The 18538-nt window shown below is 40.7% G+C and overlaps 1 protein-coding gene across 3 annotated transcripts in view; it reads right to left on the minus strand.

Annotated features, from left to right (window-relative positions):
• ANO10 (anoctamin 10) overlaps positions 1–18538 on the minus strand; it is a 119156-nt gene that overhangs the window by 24681 nt on the left and 75937 nt on the right. For all 3 annotated transcript variants that reach the window (XM_053266107.1, XM_053266109.1, XM_053266108.1), the window contains one exon: positions 17305–17421. In XM_053266107.1, the coding sequence (XP_053122082.1) occupies positions 17305–17421 (117 nt within the window). The remainder of the gene's footprint in view (positions 1–17304; positions 17422–18538) is intronic.

Below are 18538 nucleotides of genomic sequence, written 5' to 3' on the forward strand. Positions count from 1 at the left end.
CCTGTGCACAAAAAGTGGTGCTTTATCCAGAACCCACAACTGTACACATGGGGTACATGCTCTAATCTGAGCATGTATTATCTTTGCTGGATCAAGACGAGGGTGTTTTAAAACCTCAAGAAAAGCAGATAAAACTACAAATCTACAATGTACTTTTGGGGATTCTTTGCTATTATTTTAAACATATGCAAATAAATGTTACATTCTAAAAGGAAAACACACAATTGTCGGTTTGTTCTGAAATATTATTATCATTATTATTTTGATTTCTATATCACCCTTCCAAAAATGGCTCAGGGCAGTTTACACAGAGAAATAATACATAAATAAGATGGCTCCCTGTCCCCAAAGGGCTCACATTCTAAAACAAAACATAAGAGACACCAGCAACAGACACTGGATTATAAATATAAATATAATTAAATATAATAATATATAATTATAAATATTAGTATTTATAAAGCAAACCTCTGTTCTTAGATAAAATGAAAACCAAGTATTCAAGCTTCTTTTATATCACAATCCTCCTTACATTTGATTAGACTTATGAAAAGGATAAACTGCCCCAAACTGAAGATATTAATTAGTAAATAGTAATAACTACCATTTAAATTTAGTGCATTTATTTTCTCAATGAATTTTGAAAGGATGTTTAATGCTCCAATTATAATTCATTTCCAAAGTAGGATTGATTGACTGCATTACAGGATAACACTTATGTAACCTGCTTTATACGTGTTATATAACTTTTATATATTGTGAAAACCAAATGATCTCCAGGATCTCCCCCCCCCCCGACCGCATTAGACAGCTTTTTAAAAATCCTCTCTAATTTTAGAGCACAAGAGGTAATTTTTGTACACCAGTGCTGATGTCAAAGCTCATCCAAAAGAGGAGGATTTGGAAATGAGCATATGGCCTGATGACAGTCAAAGATAGCAAAAGGCTGCAAAGGATGCGTGCCAACAACATTTGGAAACGGACACAATATATAGATGTTTATGGGCAAATACTAGGAGCTTCCAAGCCAAGATGGAGAAGCTGGTGCATGGCAGCAAATGAGAACATAGCTATGTGTACACCATGGAAACCTGGTGGAACAATGAGATACAGTTATTCCTGGATACAAACTTTGTGGAAATGACAGGGAGGGGCATACTGTTGATGGTGTGGGTCTGTATGTCAAAGAAGGTCAAGAATCCAACAAACAAGAAAATTTAGGAGGGCTGGACTCCACAAAATTACTGGGATGGGAATACAGGTCTAAAAAGTAATTATAACTATCAGCACATCATTGCCCTCCTGATCAAAATTCTGAGGATGCTGTTGAGTTGGAGAAAGAGATTAAGAAAGAAAATTAGGGTTAAAAAAATTATAATAATGAGCAAGTTCAATTACCCTGACACAGACTGGATAAATTCATGATTGGATCATGGCAGAGACCAAATTTCTAGATACCTGTCTTAGAACAGTTGGTCATGGAACCAACCAGAGGGAAGATAATGCTGAACTTAATCTTCAGCAGTGCCCAGGTGTGAAAAATAAGTGGTGTTGGATAGGAAACAGTGATCACAGTGCTATCCAATTCATTCAACATGCAGGCAAGTGGGAAACTGCCAAGAAAACATATAAATATATCTGGCTGCAAAATAGGAAACTTCTCAAAAGTGAAATGATAAAAAACTGAAGGGAAAGTGCAAGAGGATCAAATATCTCCAGAACTTGTGAAGATTATTTAAAGCAACAATAAATTGAAACTCAGCTACATATCACAAAATGGGAAAAGATACCAAGTTTAAGAGGATGCCAAGATGGTTAACAAGGAGAATCTAGAAAGCTATAGAAGACAAGATGGCTTCCTTCAGAAAATGGGTCTTGCCCAAAAGAAGATAACAAAAAGGAAGATAAATTGTTTGCAGAGTTTGTAAGAAATGTAAGTTGTCAATAAGAAATGCAAAGGGGGGGGGGATATGAGGAGCATATGACTTTTTGTGTTTAAGCAAATATATCAGAAGCAAGGAACTTACCAGGGATGAGGGCTGAACTGTTAGATGGCAAGGGAGTGAAAGGAATGTTTGAGGATGCCATAGAGATTCTGAATAGAGATTGTGGAAAAGTGGAATGAATTCTTTGCATTTGGTTTTTTACTACAGAATATAGAGCGCAGATACCCATGCCTGAATTGTCCTTCTCAGGAAGGAAATATGAAGAACTACTCAAATAGCTCAAACAGAAGTGACAAGAGGTTATGTTCTAGAACAGGGATTCTCAGCGTTGGGTCTCCAGATGTTATTGGACTTCAACTCCCATAATTCCCAGCCCCAATGGCCTTTGGTTAGGGATTATGGTAGCTGAAGTCCAATAACATCTGGGGACCCAACATTGAGAATTCCTGTTCTAGAAGACCATATTGACAAATTAAAAATTCACAAATCACCAGGACTGGATAGCACACACCTGAGAGTTCTTAAATAGCTCAAATGTGAAAAATGTAACTTTTCCATAAAAATGAGTTATGCCAGAGGACTGGAAGGTAACCAATGTAACACTGATTTTTAAAAAAGAAATTGGGGGTGGGATCCAGGAAATTAAGGGCTGGTTAGCATAATATTTGTTCCAGGTTAATTGGTGGAAAGCATAAAAAAACAACCATATAGAAAAACAAGCCTTGCTGAAGAAGAATCAGCATAATTTCTTCAAAATTAACTCCTGCCTCACTTTATCTTGTTGAGGGTTTGTTTTTTTTAAATATATTTGGTTTACTCAAGAGCTTTGGGTTGCCACTGTTTACTTGCCTTTCAAAAAGGTTTGACAAAATTCCTCACCAAAGGCTCTAGAGTAACTTAAAAGGGACAGAAGTGGGGTCTCCCAAGACCCCAAACTAGAAATGGACTAGTGTTTTTAACCTGTTCATAACTGATCTGGAGTTAGAAGTGAGCAGTGAGGTAGTCAAGTTTACAAATGACACCACTATTCAGGATGGTGAAAACCAAGTCTGACTGTGAAGAGCTCCAGAAGAATATCTCCAAATATATCTCTAAATATATCTCCAAATATTTGGAGATATTTGAAGAATCTCTCCAAATGGACAACAAAATGACAAATGCAGTTCAGTGATGCACATTGGGGCAAAAGGAAATAAATAAATAAATCTCAGCTTAACATATGCACTGATGGGATCTGAGCTGCCAGTGACTAATTAGAAAAGAGATGGTCACTGTAGATATCAAAAGGAAAATGTTAACTCAATGTGCAGCAACTGTGAAAAAGGCAAATTCCATGCTTGAGATAATTAGGAAAGGAATAAAAAATAAGACTGATAATAATACAAGTGTCCTTTATAAAAGTCTATGGTGCAGCCTCATTTGGAATACTGTGTACAATTCTGGTCACTCACCACATCTCAAAAAAGATAATGTAGAGTTAGAAAAAGTGCAGAAGAGGGCAACCAAAATAATTAAAGAAGGTGTTCCAGCTCCCTAAGAGGAAAGACTACAGTGTTGGGACATTTAACTTAGAAAAAAGGCAACCATGGGGATACATGACTCTCATAACATTATGGATGGAGTGGAGAAGGTGAACAGAGAAAAGTTTTTGTGCCTCTCTCAGAACACTACAATGTCCTCCAGCAAAACTGATTGGCAGGAGGACAGGCAAAAGGAATGACAGTACTTCTTTACGCAGCATACAATCTGTACATTCATTGCCACAAGGTGTAGTTATGGCCACTAGCTTAGAGGCTTTAAAGGGAGGTTAGACAAAATGTATGAGGACAAGTCTATCTATGGATAGTAGTCACACAATGCTATATCCTTCGTACAGGTTCAGAAGCAGAATCCCTCTGAATACCAGATGCAGGGGAGCAGAAGGCGGAGAAGGTACACATATACTACATCTCTGATTTGTGGACTTCCCAGAGGCATTTGGTTGTTCGCTCTGGGAAACAGGATGCTAGAAAGAGGTAGGCATGTGGTTGGATCCAACAGGGATCTTCCTTCCCCCCACCCACTTATGTAAGAGTATTTACAACAGGGAAGAGTTATCTGAGAGGAAACATTTCCTTTCTGTGTGTGTATCTGTTAGCTGCTCCTAATCTAAACAATTCCCAAGAAACAATGTTTATTATATCTTGAAGAACGGTAATTTTGTCTGTTGGCAGGTATTTTAGAAAAGCAGATAATTGTTTTTGTGCTGTCCTTCTACATATGTTACTTTTTGGTAATCCAAAATAGCATTTCTTTTCAACATGTCTTTTTAACACACACAACTTTTAAAACACACAATGTTAATTTTCTGAACAAAACAGAAAGCATTTAAAAATAGGTTTTTACATAGTTCCATGGGCAGTTCAATGGACATCTGGAGCTGTGCTAGCAGGTATTACCATTTACTTCAATGTTTGGGGAACTACACTTGCAGAATGGAATGTGGATTTGCCTGAGCCTGAATGAAGATGTCATTGTACTGTGGGAGTCCTGTATGTGTGAAAGCCCCCGCCAGATTTATTTGTGCCAGCATTACTAAAACAGCAGCACCACACACATAAAGACTGCAAGATAAGCAAAAACCCACCCACCCCAAAAACACACCCTCACCCTTCCCTAACTTGCAGCTATGTAAGGGGAAATGAGTACACACAGACACTTACTCCAGGAGCAAGCATGGATGTGTGTGTCTCGCCATTTTCAACTTCCTTAAACAACTATGTCTCCAGCTACAGTCCCTGATTCCCTCATGATGGCTTCTGAGGGATGGACACTAATTTAAAAGACAGCATCAGGCCTTTATATTTAACAATAAAAGGATCTGACTGAAACCTGATACATAGTTTTAATGCTGAAGCTTTTGATCTTTGCTACATTCAAAATAAAAACCACTTTTCTTAAGATAAGAAGAGCGGCATTTATTTTGAAAGTAGCAAAGATTTTTTAAAGTCAGCATTAAAACAAAGTCACAGAAATATTTAGCTTTAACCCCCAAGTTGCCTAATATATTTTGAGTTTGCTGGAAAGTATTACACATATCCAAGTAGACTAACTTGAGCTGCTTTGCAGGGAAAGTGGCTGTTTATAGTTAAATGAGCTAACTGTGGAAGGTTTTTTTTTTTTAAATGCCTGTATGGAAATGAGAGTTACAGCATAAGCAAAAGAATATCACCACAGTACCATTATTTAGACTGTGTAGGATGCAATGGTGTGACCGCAACAGTGAATATATTATTACATTATATAAGGGCTGAAGTCATGAAGTGCTTCAGCTGAACAATAACGTGACTATAGTCCAAATCATTTTGGCATTATAGCTCCGCTGAGCTATTGAGTTATGCAGGAAGTCAGAATAGATTACCATTATCATACAGGTGAAACTCGGAAAATTAGAATATCGTGCAAAAGTCCATTAATTTCAGTAATGCAAATTAAAAGGTGAAACTGATATATGAGACAGACGCATTACATGCAAAGCGAGATAAGTCAAGCCTTAATTTGTTATAATTGTGATGATCATGGCGTACAGCTCATGAAAACCCCAAATCCACAATCTCAGAAAATTAGAATATTACATGGAACCAAGAAGACAAGGATTGAAGAATAGAACAATATCGGACCTCTGAAAAGTATAAGCATGCATATGTATTCAGTACTTGGTTTGGGCCCCTTTTGCAGCAATTACTGCCTCAATGCAGCGTGGCATGGATGCTATCAGCCTGTGGCACTGATGAGGTATTATGGAAGACCAGGATGCTTCATTAGCGGCCTTCAGCAATTCTGCATTGTTTGGTCTCATGTCTCTCATCCTTCTCTCGGCAATGCCCCATAGATTCTCTATGGGGTCAGGTCAGGCGAGTTTGCTGGCCAATCAAGCACAGTACACTGTATACTTTTCAGAGGTCCGATATTGTTCTATTCTTCAATCCTTGTCTTATTGGCTCCATGTAATATTCTAATTTTCTGAGATTGTGGATTTGGGGTTTTCATGAGCTGTACGCCATGATCATCACAATTATAACAAATCCTATGATCCACAGAAAGCAGGCTAAGGGAGCTTAGCCAACTTTCTGTGGATCGTAGGAACCACTGGGCTTGCAGGCAAGGCTGGTGCTCCCAAGGTGACTAGCCTGCCTAAAGCACTCTCCCCTTAAATGAGGTTAACGGAGCGAGCACTCCGTTAACCTCATTTCATTGCGCGTGTGTTGCCGCAGTGTGCGGCGACACATGAGTAGACCCCCGACCAGGAGGCTGGAAGCAGCTTCCCGGGCTCAAGGGTTTCTCCAAGATGCCCCGCGCCCTCATGCAGGGCATCCTAGAAATTCTAGGGGCCACGCAGCCCCCAATCCCCGCTGCACCCGCTGGTTCCATGACGCATCTGGACAGATCCAGCCACCCAGAGAGGAGGCAGTGATCATCTATGGGGAGGTAAGCACTTTTGAGCTTCCTCCCCGCAGAAGGCAGTAGGCTCCTGCAGCGATCATGAGGATCGCTTCTAAATCTAGATATCATTAAAAGCCAGGCTAAAAAGTTGGGTCTTTAAGGCTCTCCTGAAGGCCTTCAAGGAAGATAATCCTCTTATATCAATGGGGAGCACATTCCACAACCCAGAGACCACAACTGAGAAGGCCCGATCCCAGACCACACCAGGTGAACTGGTGGCACCCGAAGAAGGACTCCTCCTAATGATCTTAATGAGCGGTGGGGATCTTGTAGAGAAAGGTGTGCCTCAGGTAACCCGGACCTAAGCCATTCAGGGCTGTAAAGGTAACCAGCACTTTGCCCAGAAACATATCAGCTGCCAGTGCAACTGTTTAAGAACAAGCATAATGTGGTCTCTCTAAGATACCCCAGAGACCAATCTGGTTGCCGAATTTTGAACCAACTGAAGTTTCCAAACTATGTACAAAGTCAGCCCTATATAGAGTGCACTGCAGTAGTCCAACCTGGAGGTTACCAACTGGTGTACCACTGTTTTCAGATCATTCTTCTCAAATAACAGGTGAAGTTGTCAAAGCAATCTCAGCTGGTAAAAAGCACTCCTGGCCACAGCCTCAATCTGGGGCACCAAGGTAAGACTCGGGCCCAAGAGCACTCCCAAGCGACAAACCTGTTCTTTCTAGGGAAGTGTAACCTCATACAGAACAGGAAGCTCTATCCTGACTTGCAGATTATGACTCCCAACAATGAGCACTTCCATTTTGCTTCGATTCAGCTTCTGTTTATTATCCCTCATCCAGCCCATTACTGCCTGTAGGCAGGCATTTAAGGGGCTAATGCCATTTCCTGATATTGATGACAAGGAGAAATAGATGTGTGTGGCATCAGCATATTGATAACATCCAGTACCAAATCCCCTGATGAACTCACCTAGCGGTTTCATGTAGATGTTAAAAAGTATTGGTGACAGAATGGAGCCCCAAGGGACTCCATACAGTAGCTCATGATTTGAAGAGCAATTGTCACCAAGCAGCACCACCATCTGAAATATACCCAAGATATAGGAGCAGAACCGCTGTAAAACAGTGCAAGCCTAGCCCATAACAGAAAGTTATTGTATTTAATTCTTCAAGGGTTGTACTACTACACAACTGTCACGTAAGTTAATCAAAGGAGGTTTGCAATAATGAAAAATCCACTCTGTCAAGGGAAATCTTGAGCGAGCAGACTTTTGGAGTCCTCCTACTGTACATATGGAGGAAGCACCAGGACCAACTGTCATACACAAAATTGTTCTTGTTCTTAAAATAAGCTATAATTCTTTAAATAGAGAATGTCATTGTTCTATCAAAAATTGAAAGGTGAATTAAAAATAATAATAATGGATAGAGAAAAGCAATTCTTGAGGTGGGGTGCAGTGTCCCCTCTAACAGGGATTTCCAGATGTTGTTGACTACAACTCCCATAATCCCCAAGCAACAGCCATTGTGGCTGTGGATTCTGGGAGTTGTAGTCAAAAACATCTGGGAATCTCTCTTAAAGGGAACACTGGTGGGGTGGTGCACCCACTAGCCTCTACTTGCTACAGGGCTGGTAGGGTTCCAGTAGGCCAGTTTACATGTAGCTAAGCCCATCAATGGCCAATATGCATTTAAAAGTAACAAATGGACTCATGAAAATTCACAGAAATCTTCCCCTTCCAGCACTCACTATCTCACCCCAAATGGTGATCTACAACTGAAGGAGGGACAGAAGACTAAGCTCATATTCTGCTGGACACCCACCAGGATCAGAGTTCTCTCCCTCCTGCTGTGTAGGAGTGGGTTATTAGTATACATTTACAAAACATGAGAGAAGAGCATGATTTCAAGGAGTGATGTAGTAAATATTTTTCTTCGACGTGGTCTCTGTCTTCTACCCATATGGGCTATGTGTCTGTGCAGAGACCACGTTGGAATCTAACAAGCTCGATTTCTCCTGCTTTGGGCGGGAACCCCACCCCCCAGCCACTATATGTGGCTGCGTCACTCCTCATCCCCTCAGTCTTTCTTCGTCCGCGCTTCAGCAAACATTATGGTGTCTTTCAGCTCAGCAACTCGTTGGCTACTAGTAGTCTGGTTGTTTTTCTCCTGTTTTCTCTTGTTTCCTTTAGTTTTCCTCCCCCCTTCCCCGCTTTGTTTGTTTTGTACGATGGGCTGCGGAAAGGGCTTCAGGTCTCGGCCCAATCCATGTCCCGGTGGATAGTCTCCACTATTGAATTGTGTTCTCATCTGGCCCGTAAGCAGTTGCCTGCCCCTGTGAAGGCTCACTCTGTTAGGTCTGTGGTGGCCTCTGTGGCCTTTGATCAGGCGGTCCCATTGGACGCTATCTGCCAGGCAGCTACCTGGGCTTCACCCCATTCATTTATTCAGCATTACGCTATCTATGTTAGAGCTCATAATGATGCTGTATTTGGCAGGAGTGTCCTGCAATCGATTTCAGTTGAGTTGCTTGTCATGAAATAAATTCTTTCGGGTTGTTTACCTGTTGCCTCTATTTCTCCCCTCCTCTTTGGGTGCTTGCTTGTTATGCGCCCATGTGTGTAGAAAACAGAGACCATGTCGAAGAACTACAGGTTACTCACCTGTAACGTTGGTTCTTCTAGTGGTCATCTGTACTTCTACACATGTGGGCTATGTGCCTGCACAGAGACCATGTCAGAATCTAACAAGTTTGATTTCTCCTTATTTGGGCAGGAATCCCGCCTCCAACAGTTGTATGCGGCTGCGCCACTCCTCATCCCCTCAGTCAGAGAGTCAAGCTTCAGCAACCCTTGCGGGGAAGACGGGAGGGCGTGTAGAAGTACAGATGACCACTAGAAGAACCAATGTTTGAGGTGAGTAACCTGTAGTTATCCAAAACATTTTTTTCATATGGAAAAAACACATTTAAAAGAGGTGTCTACGGTTACCACAATGGATGAAAATAAGGAAATCTTTAGCAGTTTCTGAACCTACAAAGCTTTCTTCTCACTACAAAGGTATATCTTGCTGCCTTCCCTTAGACCTTTTCATAATTGGGGGTGGGGGGAGAAAGGAAGAATTATTTTAAATGGTATTACTAGGATATCAGTCAGATGTTAAGACTGGCATGAAGGTATCTCAGCAAGAATAATTAGCTGCATCATGTTACATGGAAATGGTTAATACCACATTGAGAAGAAAAACTCAACTTCCTAGAATTTTTTCCCAGTTCTATCAACAGCAAATAGCACATTGCATAACAGTCACACATATTTAATTACAATTTTCTCCCCATACAAGGTTAATTTGCAATTATCCCCTATTACAGACCTAAATTTATCATGCCACATGCACTTGGTGTGATCTCACATTTCCTGTTCTCACTCACAGGTAACACAAAGTTCAATATTTAAAAAGGTTATCTAGGCTAATAAAGTTAACTCTATGTTATGTCTTTATCCTTCAGATATTCTTTGGACACATTCTTGTTTGGGTAATGTAAAGATACTCTTTGTGTCTTAACCCAGACAAGACAAAAACGAGACTAGAAGTGTGAGCGCTGTAAGATTATGATTATCCCTTAGGGGATGGAGCCGCTCTGGGAAGGGCATCTAGCTCTTCCTTCCTTCCCTGGCATCTCCAAGATAGGGCTGAGAGAGATTCCTGCCTGCAACCTTGGAGAAGCCGCTGCCAGTCTGTGTAGACAATACTGAGCGAGATGGACCTATGGTCTGACTCAGTATATGGCAGCTTCCTATGTTCCTGTGATCTTGTCCAGTAGGAGAACTGATCTGGGGAAAGGAACTCAGCCTGTTCTGGATAGAGCAACACTCTTCCTGAGGAAGAAGGGGCACAGCCTAGAGCTGCTTCTCAATCCTGGTTTGCTCCTGGAGGCTCAAATGGTAGCTGTGGCCAGGAGGGTCCTGGGTGCACCTTCCTGGAGAAAGCACATCTGGCCACTATCATTCAGGCCTTGATCAGACCCAGATGCAGTGTGCTCTAGGTTAGGCTGCCCTTGAAAAAGATTTGGAAACTGCACTGGTGCAGAATTTTCCTCCCATCTTAGCCCTATTCAAACATTAAATAAGAAGTGGGTCGGAAGTCCCACCCTGGTGTATCATTCACCTCCCCAATCTCGCAGCTCATAGTTACATCAGCATGTGTGTGAAAGGGGGTGTGTTGTAACCATGAGTGCAGATGCTTCCATGATTTGCAGCCTGGACTGCCCCAGGGTGTTGATTACGGAAGCGCCTGCCCTCATGGTTACCTCTTCACGGCCTTCAGGACCTTCATGGTTGCACACAGGCTCTGGAACGTCCTTCATGTTTTCCCTGCCATCTGGCTTTTTGGAGGCTGGTTAAGATGTGTTTGTTCTGTTGAGCTTTGGGGGCTGTATGATTTATAGGAGTCCCTTGAACTGTGTTCTTTCTGTGTTTTGTTGTATTAACTTAGTTTATTGATTTAAAATGTTTGTATTGTGTTTGTATATTTCTATATGTGAGTTGCATTGGGGCTTATGTGAAACATGGCATAACAAACGAATGAATAAATAAATAAATAAATAAAAACAAGACCATCTGATACAGAATTAAAACAGTGGATTATTTTAGCTCAGTACAGTTAACCCTGACTGGCAGTGGCTTACCAGTATTTCAAGGGAAATGTTTTTTTCCTATTTCCAACACCTGCAATCTTCAGTTCAAGATGCTAAGGATTGAATCCAAGGTCTTCTATACAGCAAACATGCTCTGCACAAATAAGCTTCACTTCTACTTTCATATTTTATTTTGAAGGCCAGCTCTCAGCTTTGCACAGAGGAATGTTAACCAGCATTTTAACTCAGCATATGCAGAGTCTCTTCTCCATCAGACAGAGGTCTGATTAACACACAAATGTCACATCACTCAGTATCTCGCAGCTAAACATGTAAACAGCCTCCATTGGAAAGTACTATATTTGCGATGATGCAAAATATAGTGTGAAAGCTCTGCTACGTGATGGTTTTTTCACTCAAGCAAATAAACATTTGACATTGCAAGTCAATGTTTGATAATCATGCATGTGTAAACCAGTTCCAAGCACAGCAGAGAGAGGCAGTTTGCCCGGTCCTGAATAGCCCAGGCAGAGCTGGCCTTCCATCTGCCTGGCCTCATTACAATGATCTGGGTGATCACAGCCTGCCCAGACTTTAATAGACTTTGGCAAAGTCATCCTTTCACTGTTCTAATCTTGTCACATGATTTGAGTGAACTCTCCAGAAACAGTAGGGTGGCCTTTCCTCTTTTGATGGATATGGACAAGCACACATACCCCCTTGCTGTCCGCCAGGCCCACCCCCACCCCCCCACTGGTGGCAGACGGGGAACACTATTGTTCCTTGTCCTCAAGCTGTCAATACTATTCTCTTCAGGCAAGTCTTTTATAGCTAAAATGCCATTCACTATTGGCTCTCTGTTTTCTTTTTGTTTGTTTAATCAATCCTTGTTTAATGTTTTGTTACTGCTGTAATTTTGCTGACATATTCTTAATTGTAACCCGCTTTGAGAGCAGCAGTTGAAAAGCAGACTATATATTCATCAAATAAATACATGTTTAATCCTGCAGAGTTCTCCAGCAACATTTCATGAAGGTTCAGCAAGCTCTCAGTTGCCACCCACTACATGTCTTGGATGGATACTGAATCACAGCCTGGATTCCAGTTCTACAGCAGCCTATTTCAATAAGTTTAATATCTAACATAAATGATACAGAGGAGCCAATGTGTCCCAGTAAATACATTGGGGACCCTCTTGACGGCCTTAGACATTACAATTCCTTAGCCACAGTTGCTCAACTGTCAAACACAGATATTAATAGCCCAGGTCACAAAGTTGTTATGAAAGATTATAAAATACTTGGTGCACTCTACTGGTGACAGATAACACTGGCAACAGTAAATCTGTTCAGCATAAATATAGCAACATAGCACACTAATAAAAGACATCATCGATAACAATATAAATGCCAAACATTTCACAGCAACTCAGATAAAAGAGGAACAAGAACATGTCTGCCCACTCTACACTCTACTTTTGATAATCTCTCCCTCTACTTCCTCATAAACCTATAATTAACAAAATTATAAACAGTGGAAGAAGAAGACCAGGTTACAATGCAGCTTCTCTATTCTTTTGCAAAGATACAAAAGTTGCCTCAACATAATTACCATAATCTAATTTCAATAAATATCATGGGCACACTCCAAAACAGGGTTGAGTCAATTTAAATCAACTGATTTCAGTAGACTTAAGTTTGCTTAATTCTGAATTGGATCATGGCTTACATCATGGCAGTGGTTCAAGCACATTTTTCTTTCACAACTTCCACAATATTGCATACATTCTAAACACTATATGAAACAAACAAAAAAGTGGCCCCATATTACTGCAAACACCATAGGAGCAGATCCTAATTGGAGATGTTTAAAACCAGTGCTGCCATATGAAATCCAAATGATATGAATATATGTTTTTAAATGCTGCTAATTTTGCCAGTGCTCACCTAGAGATATATACTAATAAAGAACATTCCCAGTTTAGGAACACAGGTCAGATCACTGGTCCATCCAGCTCGGTATTGTCTACACCAGGGCTGCACAACTCAAATGCCCTAGTGGGCCGGAACCATCCACAACTTGGCGTGCAGGAGCCGAGGTCAATTTTTAGCACATTATTACATTAAAATTAAAAATATTATTAGTTACTTGTGGATCTATTCCCCCTGTCAATAGTTTTAGTTTTAACCAAGAATAGTGGCCAGAAAATTGGTCTTGTACCTGCTCAGTCAGTGGGGCCTGTGGATTGCAAACCAGCCCCAAATAAATGCCAATTACTCTCCCCTCCCTAAATTGTCATTGCTTTCAGGCTGCAATCCTAGGCATCAGGGGTGTAGCAAGACCCTCGGGGGCCAGGGGACAAAATCTGGGCAGGGGGGCCCCTGATTGCACGGGCGAAGCATGCGTGCACCTCAGCGCCCTAAGCCATGCCCCCTTCATCTGATGCCAGATGCAAGGGGTGGGGCAACCAACATTTCCCCGCTGCTGCTCGTACCTCCTCCTTCACCGCCCCCTGCCCCACTGCCGCATCTTATCTTGGCCTCTAGGAGGTGAGCCGAGTGGGGCAGGCCGAGCAGGGCCAGTAAAATAGTCCCCGCAGGCTGAATCCAGCCCCCAGGCCTTATGTTGTGCAGGCCTGGTCTATACTGACTAGCAGCAGCTTCCCCAAGGTTGCAGGCAGGAGTCTCTCTCAGCCATATTTTGGAGAAGCCAGGAAGGGAGCTTGGGACCTTCTGCATGCAAGTATGCAGACGCATTTCCCAGAGCAGCCCCATCCCCTAAGGGGAATATCTGACAGTGCTCACATGTAGTCTCCCATTCAAATGCAAACCAGGGCAGACAATTCATAGCGGACAATGAAAAGGGGGACAATTCATGCTTGCTTCCACAAGACCAGCTCTCCTCCCTTACACAAAAGTGACATTATACATTTTGCAAAAGATTTTTAAATATATCTATGATAACCTTGTGGAAACGTTCTTTAAAAAGAAATGTATGTCTTAATTTTCACACATGTAATTCATACATATTCAGATAAATGTAACAATGCGTAACAGCAGAGATAAGTGCTTTATTTCACTACATTCACTGAAAAGCTCAGTGATCAAAGAAATAGGATAGAATCCGGCAAGCGATATCTGCAATGATGAAAAAACCAAAGAGATCAATGGTAATTTGCAATTATTATTGTAAAGGCTTCTCATCTGACCAAGGATATATTAAACTAAGAGAAAAGGTGCCAATGATAGGTTAGGTCAGTTCACTGTATGTGTGGTAACTAGATCGGCAGAGAGTCAGGCGTAGTTCACACTGAAATTCAGGAAGTTCAACTCTCAGAAAACCTTTGGAGCTGAATTCTTCAAGCACAGACAAATATCATTGTAATACATTTGAAGAAAATATTCTTAACTGTGGACAAACAGGGATTGAAAGCAGTGGTAAATCTGTTGGTATATGTTTTATAGTCTAACCCCAAGATGACTACAGGAACTTGTGCTTAAGGTTTCAGTACATGACCTAGTTTTTCCTGTCTCAAAAAACTAAATAAATGCAGTGAAAAGGAATCACTCTTTGTACTATTATGCAAAGCCACTGTCTAGCCATGATTTCTTTCCAATAAACACATTCAAGAAAGGCAAAATTCAGCTGCAAAGCATTAGATTCAATCTTTATATGAATTCTGTTATGTGGTTATTAAGGAAGACAGCTTTGACCTGGATAGGAACACACACCAGGAACTGGAGCTCAGACATCTCAAACAGAACTTCTGACATAGCACTTAAATTTTAGGTTAAACATTTACTAAAACATATGCCTTAAAAGACTCAAGAATCAGAATGTATCTGAATTTCATCTGAAATGGATGAGCCTGCTTCCCTGTGGAATGGCCTCAAATTTCCATATACTTATCATAAGTACATCCCAGTATTTGCATGTATATATACCACTATCAGTTTGGATGGCTCTTGCAGTAGAAGCTGCCAATAACTGGACAATTGTTCATAGACTGGGTATATCATCTTGGAGAAAACGCCACTTAAAGACTACTCAGAATAGGAGGCAGAAGTAGTTAATGGGTTCTGAAGACAACAGTGGGTGAAATTTTATTATTGAGATTTCAATATTTTAAAATGGTTGAATTATCTGAGCTATTTTAATGCTTTTGGTTGGTTTGCTGTTTTTGGCCAAAGTAACAAGAAAAATTATGTTGGCTTGGCAGTGCAGTTACAGCTGGGGAAGACTGGGCAGATGGTGTCACAGCAAAAGAGATTTAACAAGAAACTGAGAAAGCTGAGGTGCCAGCTGTGCAAGTTTTAAAAGACAGACTAATGCCAAAAGAATGCAGCATCAAACACAGAGCTCGCTGAAAGTATATGGAGAATAGACATACCCCTCACTTTTGACATATTAAACAAACATTAAGTACCAAGAAAAGAAGAAAGGTTACTAATCAAAAAATTGTTGGTGATGATCTGTATCAATGTAACATGAAATACATCTGGAGCTGCCTAGCAGCACACTCCAGGACGGGGCTCCTTCCCCTGGGCTCACCACAGCCCCACATGGACAGCAGCCAGTGGCAACAGGAATGGGGGGCGGGGCCTTCAACACTGCTAGTTGCCACTGAGACCCATTGAAATTGCAAGGTCTTGTTAGTCATCACAACTAACTTGTCTCATTGATTCTAACAGACCTTCATCATGACTGACTAACTTTTTTTGTTGTAGTTTTTAACACTTTCTTTGTTGAGGGATTTTTTGGTTTTAAAAACACCTCCAGTTCCCCTTTCCCTTTTACCCCTTGCCCGTTTACCTCCCCACATTCTACTCCGCTGACAAACTTATAAGCATGTATACAAATAGTAAAAAAAGGAAAAGGAAAAGAAACCAAGCCCCATAAGCAAATATATATGCAAGGAAAACATACAAGATATGGTACACGCCTGATTTTTAGCTAGAAGTTGTACAGTTGACTTCCATTCCTGACATGATCCAAGGGGCAATGAGTTTGTGTATAACTCCAGGAATTCTGCCCACACATCCTCGGACATTTCCAGATTTTCTTGTATGTGGATCGCTCTAAGGCCACTTCTGTTAGAATTTCTTAATTTGGTGGGAACTTACACTATAGTGTGGCTCATTTGGGTCAAAAGGGGATTATATCAACTTGATCAGCTTATTACATAAGATTCCCATTTTAAACCCTTTTAGACGCTTCAAGAAAAAGATAGGCTCCTACCTACTGCTGCATGGCAGTATCTGAACCTGAAACACTGCTTAACAGCTTTGTTTGGCTAAGATGCATTAGAGGCACCTGAAACTCCAGGCCTAATGAATACATTATTGAGCCACCTAATGGCGCAGTGGGGAAATAACTTGATTAGCAAGCCAGAGGTTGCCGGTTCGAATCCCCGCTGGTATGTATCCCAGACTATGGGAAACGCCTATATCGGGCAGCAGCGATATCGGAAGATGCTGAAAACCCGTCTTGTATTCTACCAAAGACAACAACAGGGCTCTGTGGTTGCCAGGAGTCGACACTGACTCAATGGCACACTTTACCTTTACCTTTAATGAATACATTAGATTTCACTCTGAAGGAAGCTATTTTTCCCAATCTAGATAAGACCAGATTAAAATAGAAATCAAAGTGTATCTAACAACATCCCAGTTAAACTTGGCTTTTGGCTATAATAAAAACCTCATCAAAACACACATCTAACACACCTAATATGGTCTTGCCCAATAGTGACCAGCTTCTGGGCTCAAATTTGTACCAGGATGAATATGACCCTTAACTCCTCTGCATATTCCTGATGATACATATTATGATACATATTCCTGATGATACATATTATATTTGGATGGACCCCAAATAACTGGACCCACATACATAATTAGAAGACATGGCTAATTATAACTAATTTTCTATAGATACAACACAAAGGTCCCTCCAGCATCTCTTTTAGCTACAACAGCTTCTATTGCACTGTATTATTTATTATAAGCTGCCATGGGGATCTTTGAGATTGAAAGGCTAGGTAGAAATAGTTTGAAATCAAATTTAAAAATGAGGGATACATTGTATATATTGGCACATGTCCATATACTGCAGATGTTCAAATTTGAGCCATCATTAAATAACTGAAAATTAGTAGTGATGATACGTTATAAATTACTGGATTCATAGAGGGCACATAACAAAATATCACTGAACAATAAGATAGCAGTGACAGTCTCTATCTATGCCTAGTCTCCAGCTGTCCATTACCAGCATCTCTTACCTGCTGCTTGAGTGCCTCCAGAGATTCAAATTCTAGTCTTGCCAATTTTATCTGAATATCTCGTGGTTTATCAGGAATCACAAATGCCATAAGAAACTTCATAGCTATAATTAAATGCTGGGTGGAAAGATAAAAGAAAAGGTATTCAGATGAGTTCTTAGAATCAGGCATGTATTTGTGTGCAGAAGCTTTCTTTTTATTTTTTAACAGCTGACAATAATAAGTATAATATGAACATTATTACTCAGAAATAAAGAACCATCCTCCTGCACTGTTCCAGGTAGACAAGAAAGACAAATTCTAGCAAGTGACTTTTCCAAATACTCCTCAACTCCTCTGGAGTTTGATTTTATTTGCTGAATCTTGTATCTTTTGTATGGTTTTTAATGCTGCTTTATTTATAATTTAACTGATGCTCCATTTTTAATTTTATGTTGTTAATTGCTTTTAATCCCTTTGGGGGTGGGGGTGGAAGTGGGATATAATTTTTTAATCATTGTCAATAAAAACCCACAGTTGAGGATTTCTCTTTAATAACCTGGTCACATTGTCTGCTATGTCAGTTTCCACAGTACACAATAAATCCTTGAATGTCACTTGATTCCTTGGGTATCCCCACTCCACTCACAAAATTTTGTTTTGGGCTGTGAGCATAAAAAAATAATCTTTTCTGCAATAGCAAATCATATTATCTCTCAAGCAGGAGATGATGAGACTAGAGATTACACATATATGAATAGAGAGCAAAGCACAGAAAAATACTGCAAATGCACTTTTAAAGGTTGGCAAGAACAATTATGGAACTTATGTTTTATGTAAGCATAGCCCCATCTGCCTCTTGTCTTCATGAGAGTTATTGCCTCAGTCTTATTTTCTCTTAATACTTCCTTTATTCAATTCCATGTCGCCATTACTCAGTATTCCCTCAGAGTGACCACTGCCTATTCTTTCCCACTTTGTTTACCATCTTGTCTCTTGACCAATCTCACTCCCTTCTCTCAGCCATGAAGCTTCTTCTCAGTTGAACAGCTGTGAAGTTGCTTCAGAGTCCTCTCTCCAAGTATTCCTAACTTGCCTCAGTTCTCCTCTGCCTTTCCCCCTCAAATCTCATTCGTTACCTACACCATCAGCCTTCTCATTCTCAGTCTTTTGTATCCTTCCTTCAGCCTCCTTGCCTCTAGGTTCCTTCTCTTCTCGCTTTTCTACATCTCTGGCCCATGTGAGGCTTTAATCC

Source organism: Hemicordylus capensis, chromosome 6 (genome assembly GCF_027244095.1).
Source record: "Hemicordylus capensis ecotype Gifberg chromosome 6, rHemCap1.1.pri, whole genome shotgun sequence".
Taxonomy (NCBI): domain Eukaryota; kingdom Metazoa; phylum Chordata; class Lepidosauria; order Squamata; family Cordylidae; genus Hemicordylus; species Hemicordylus capensis.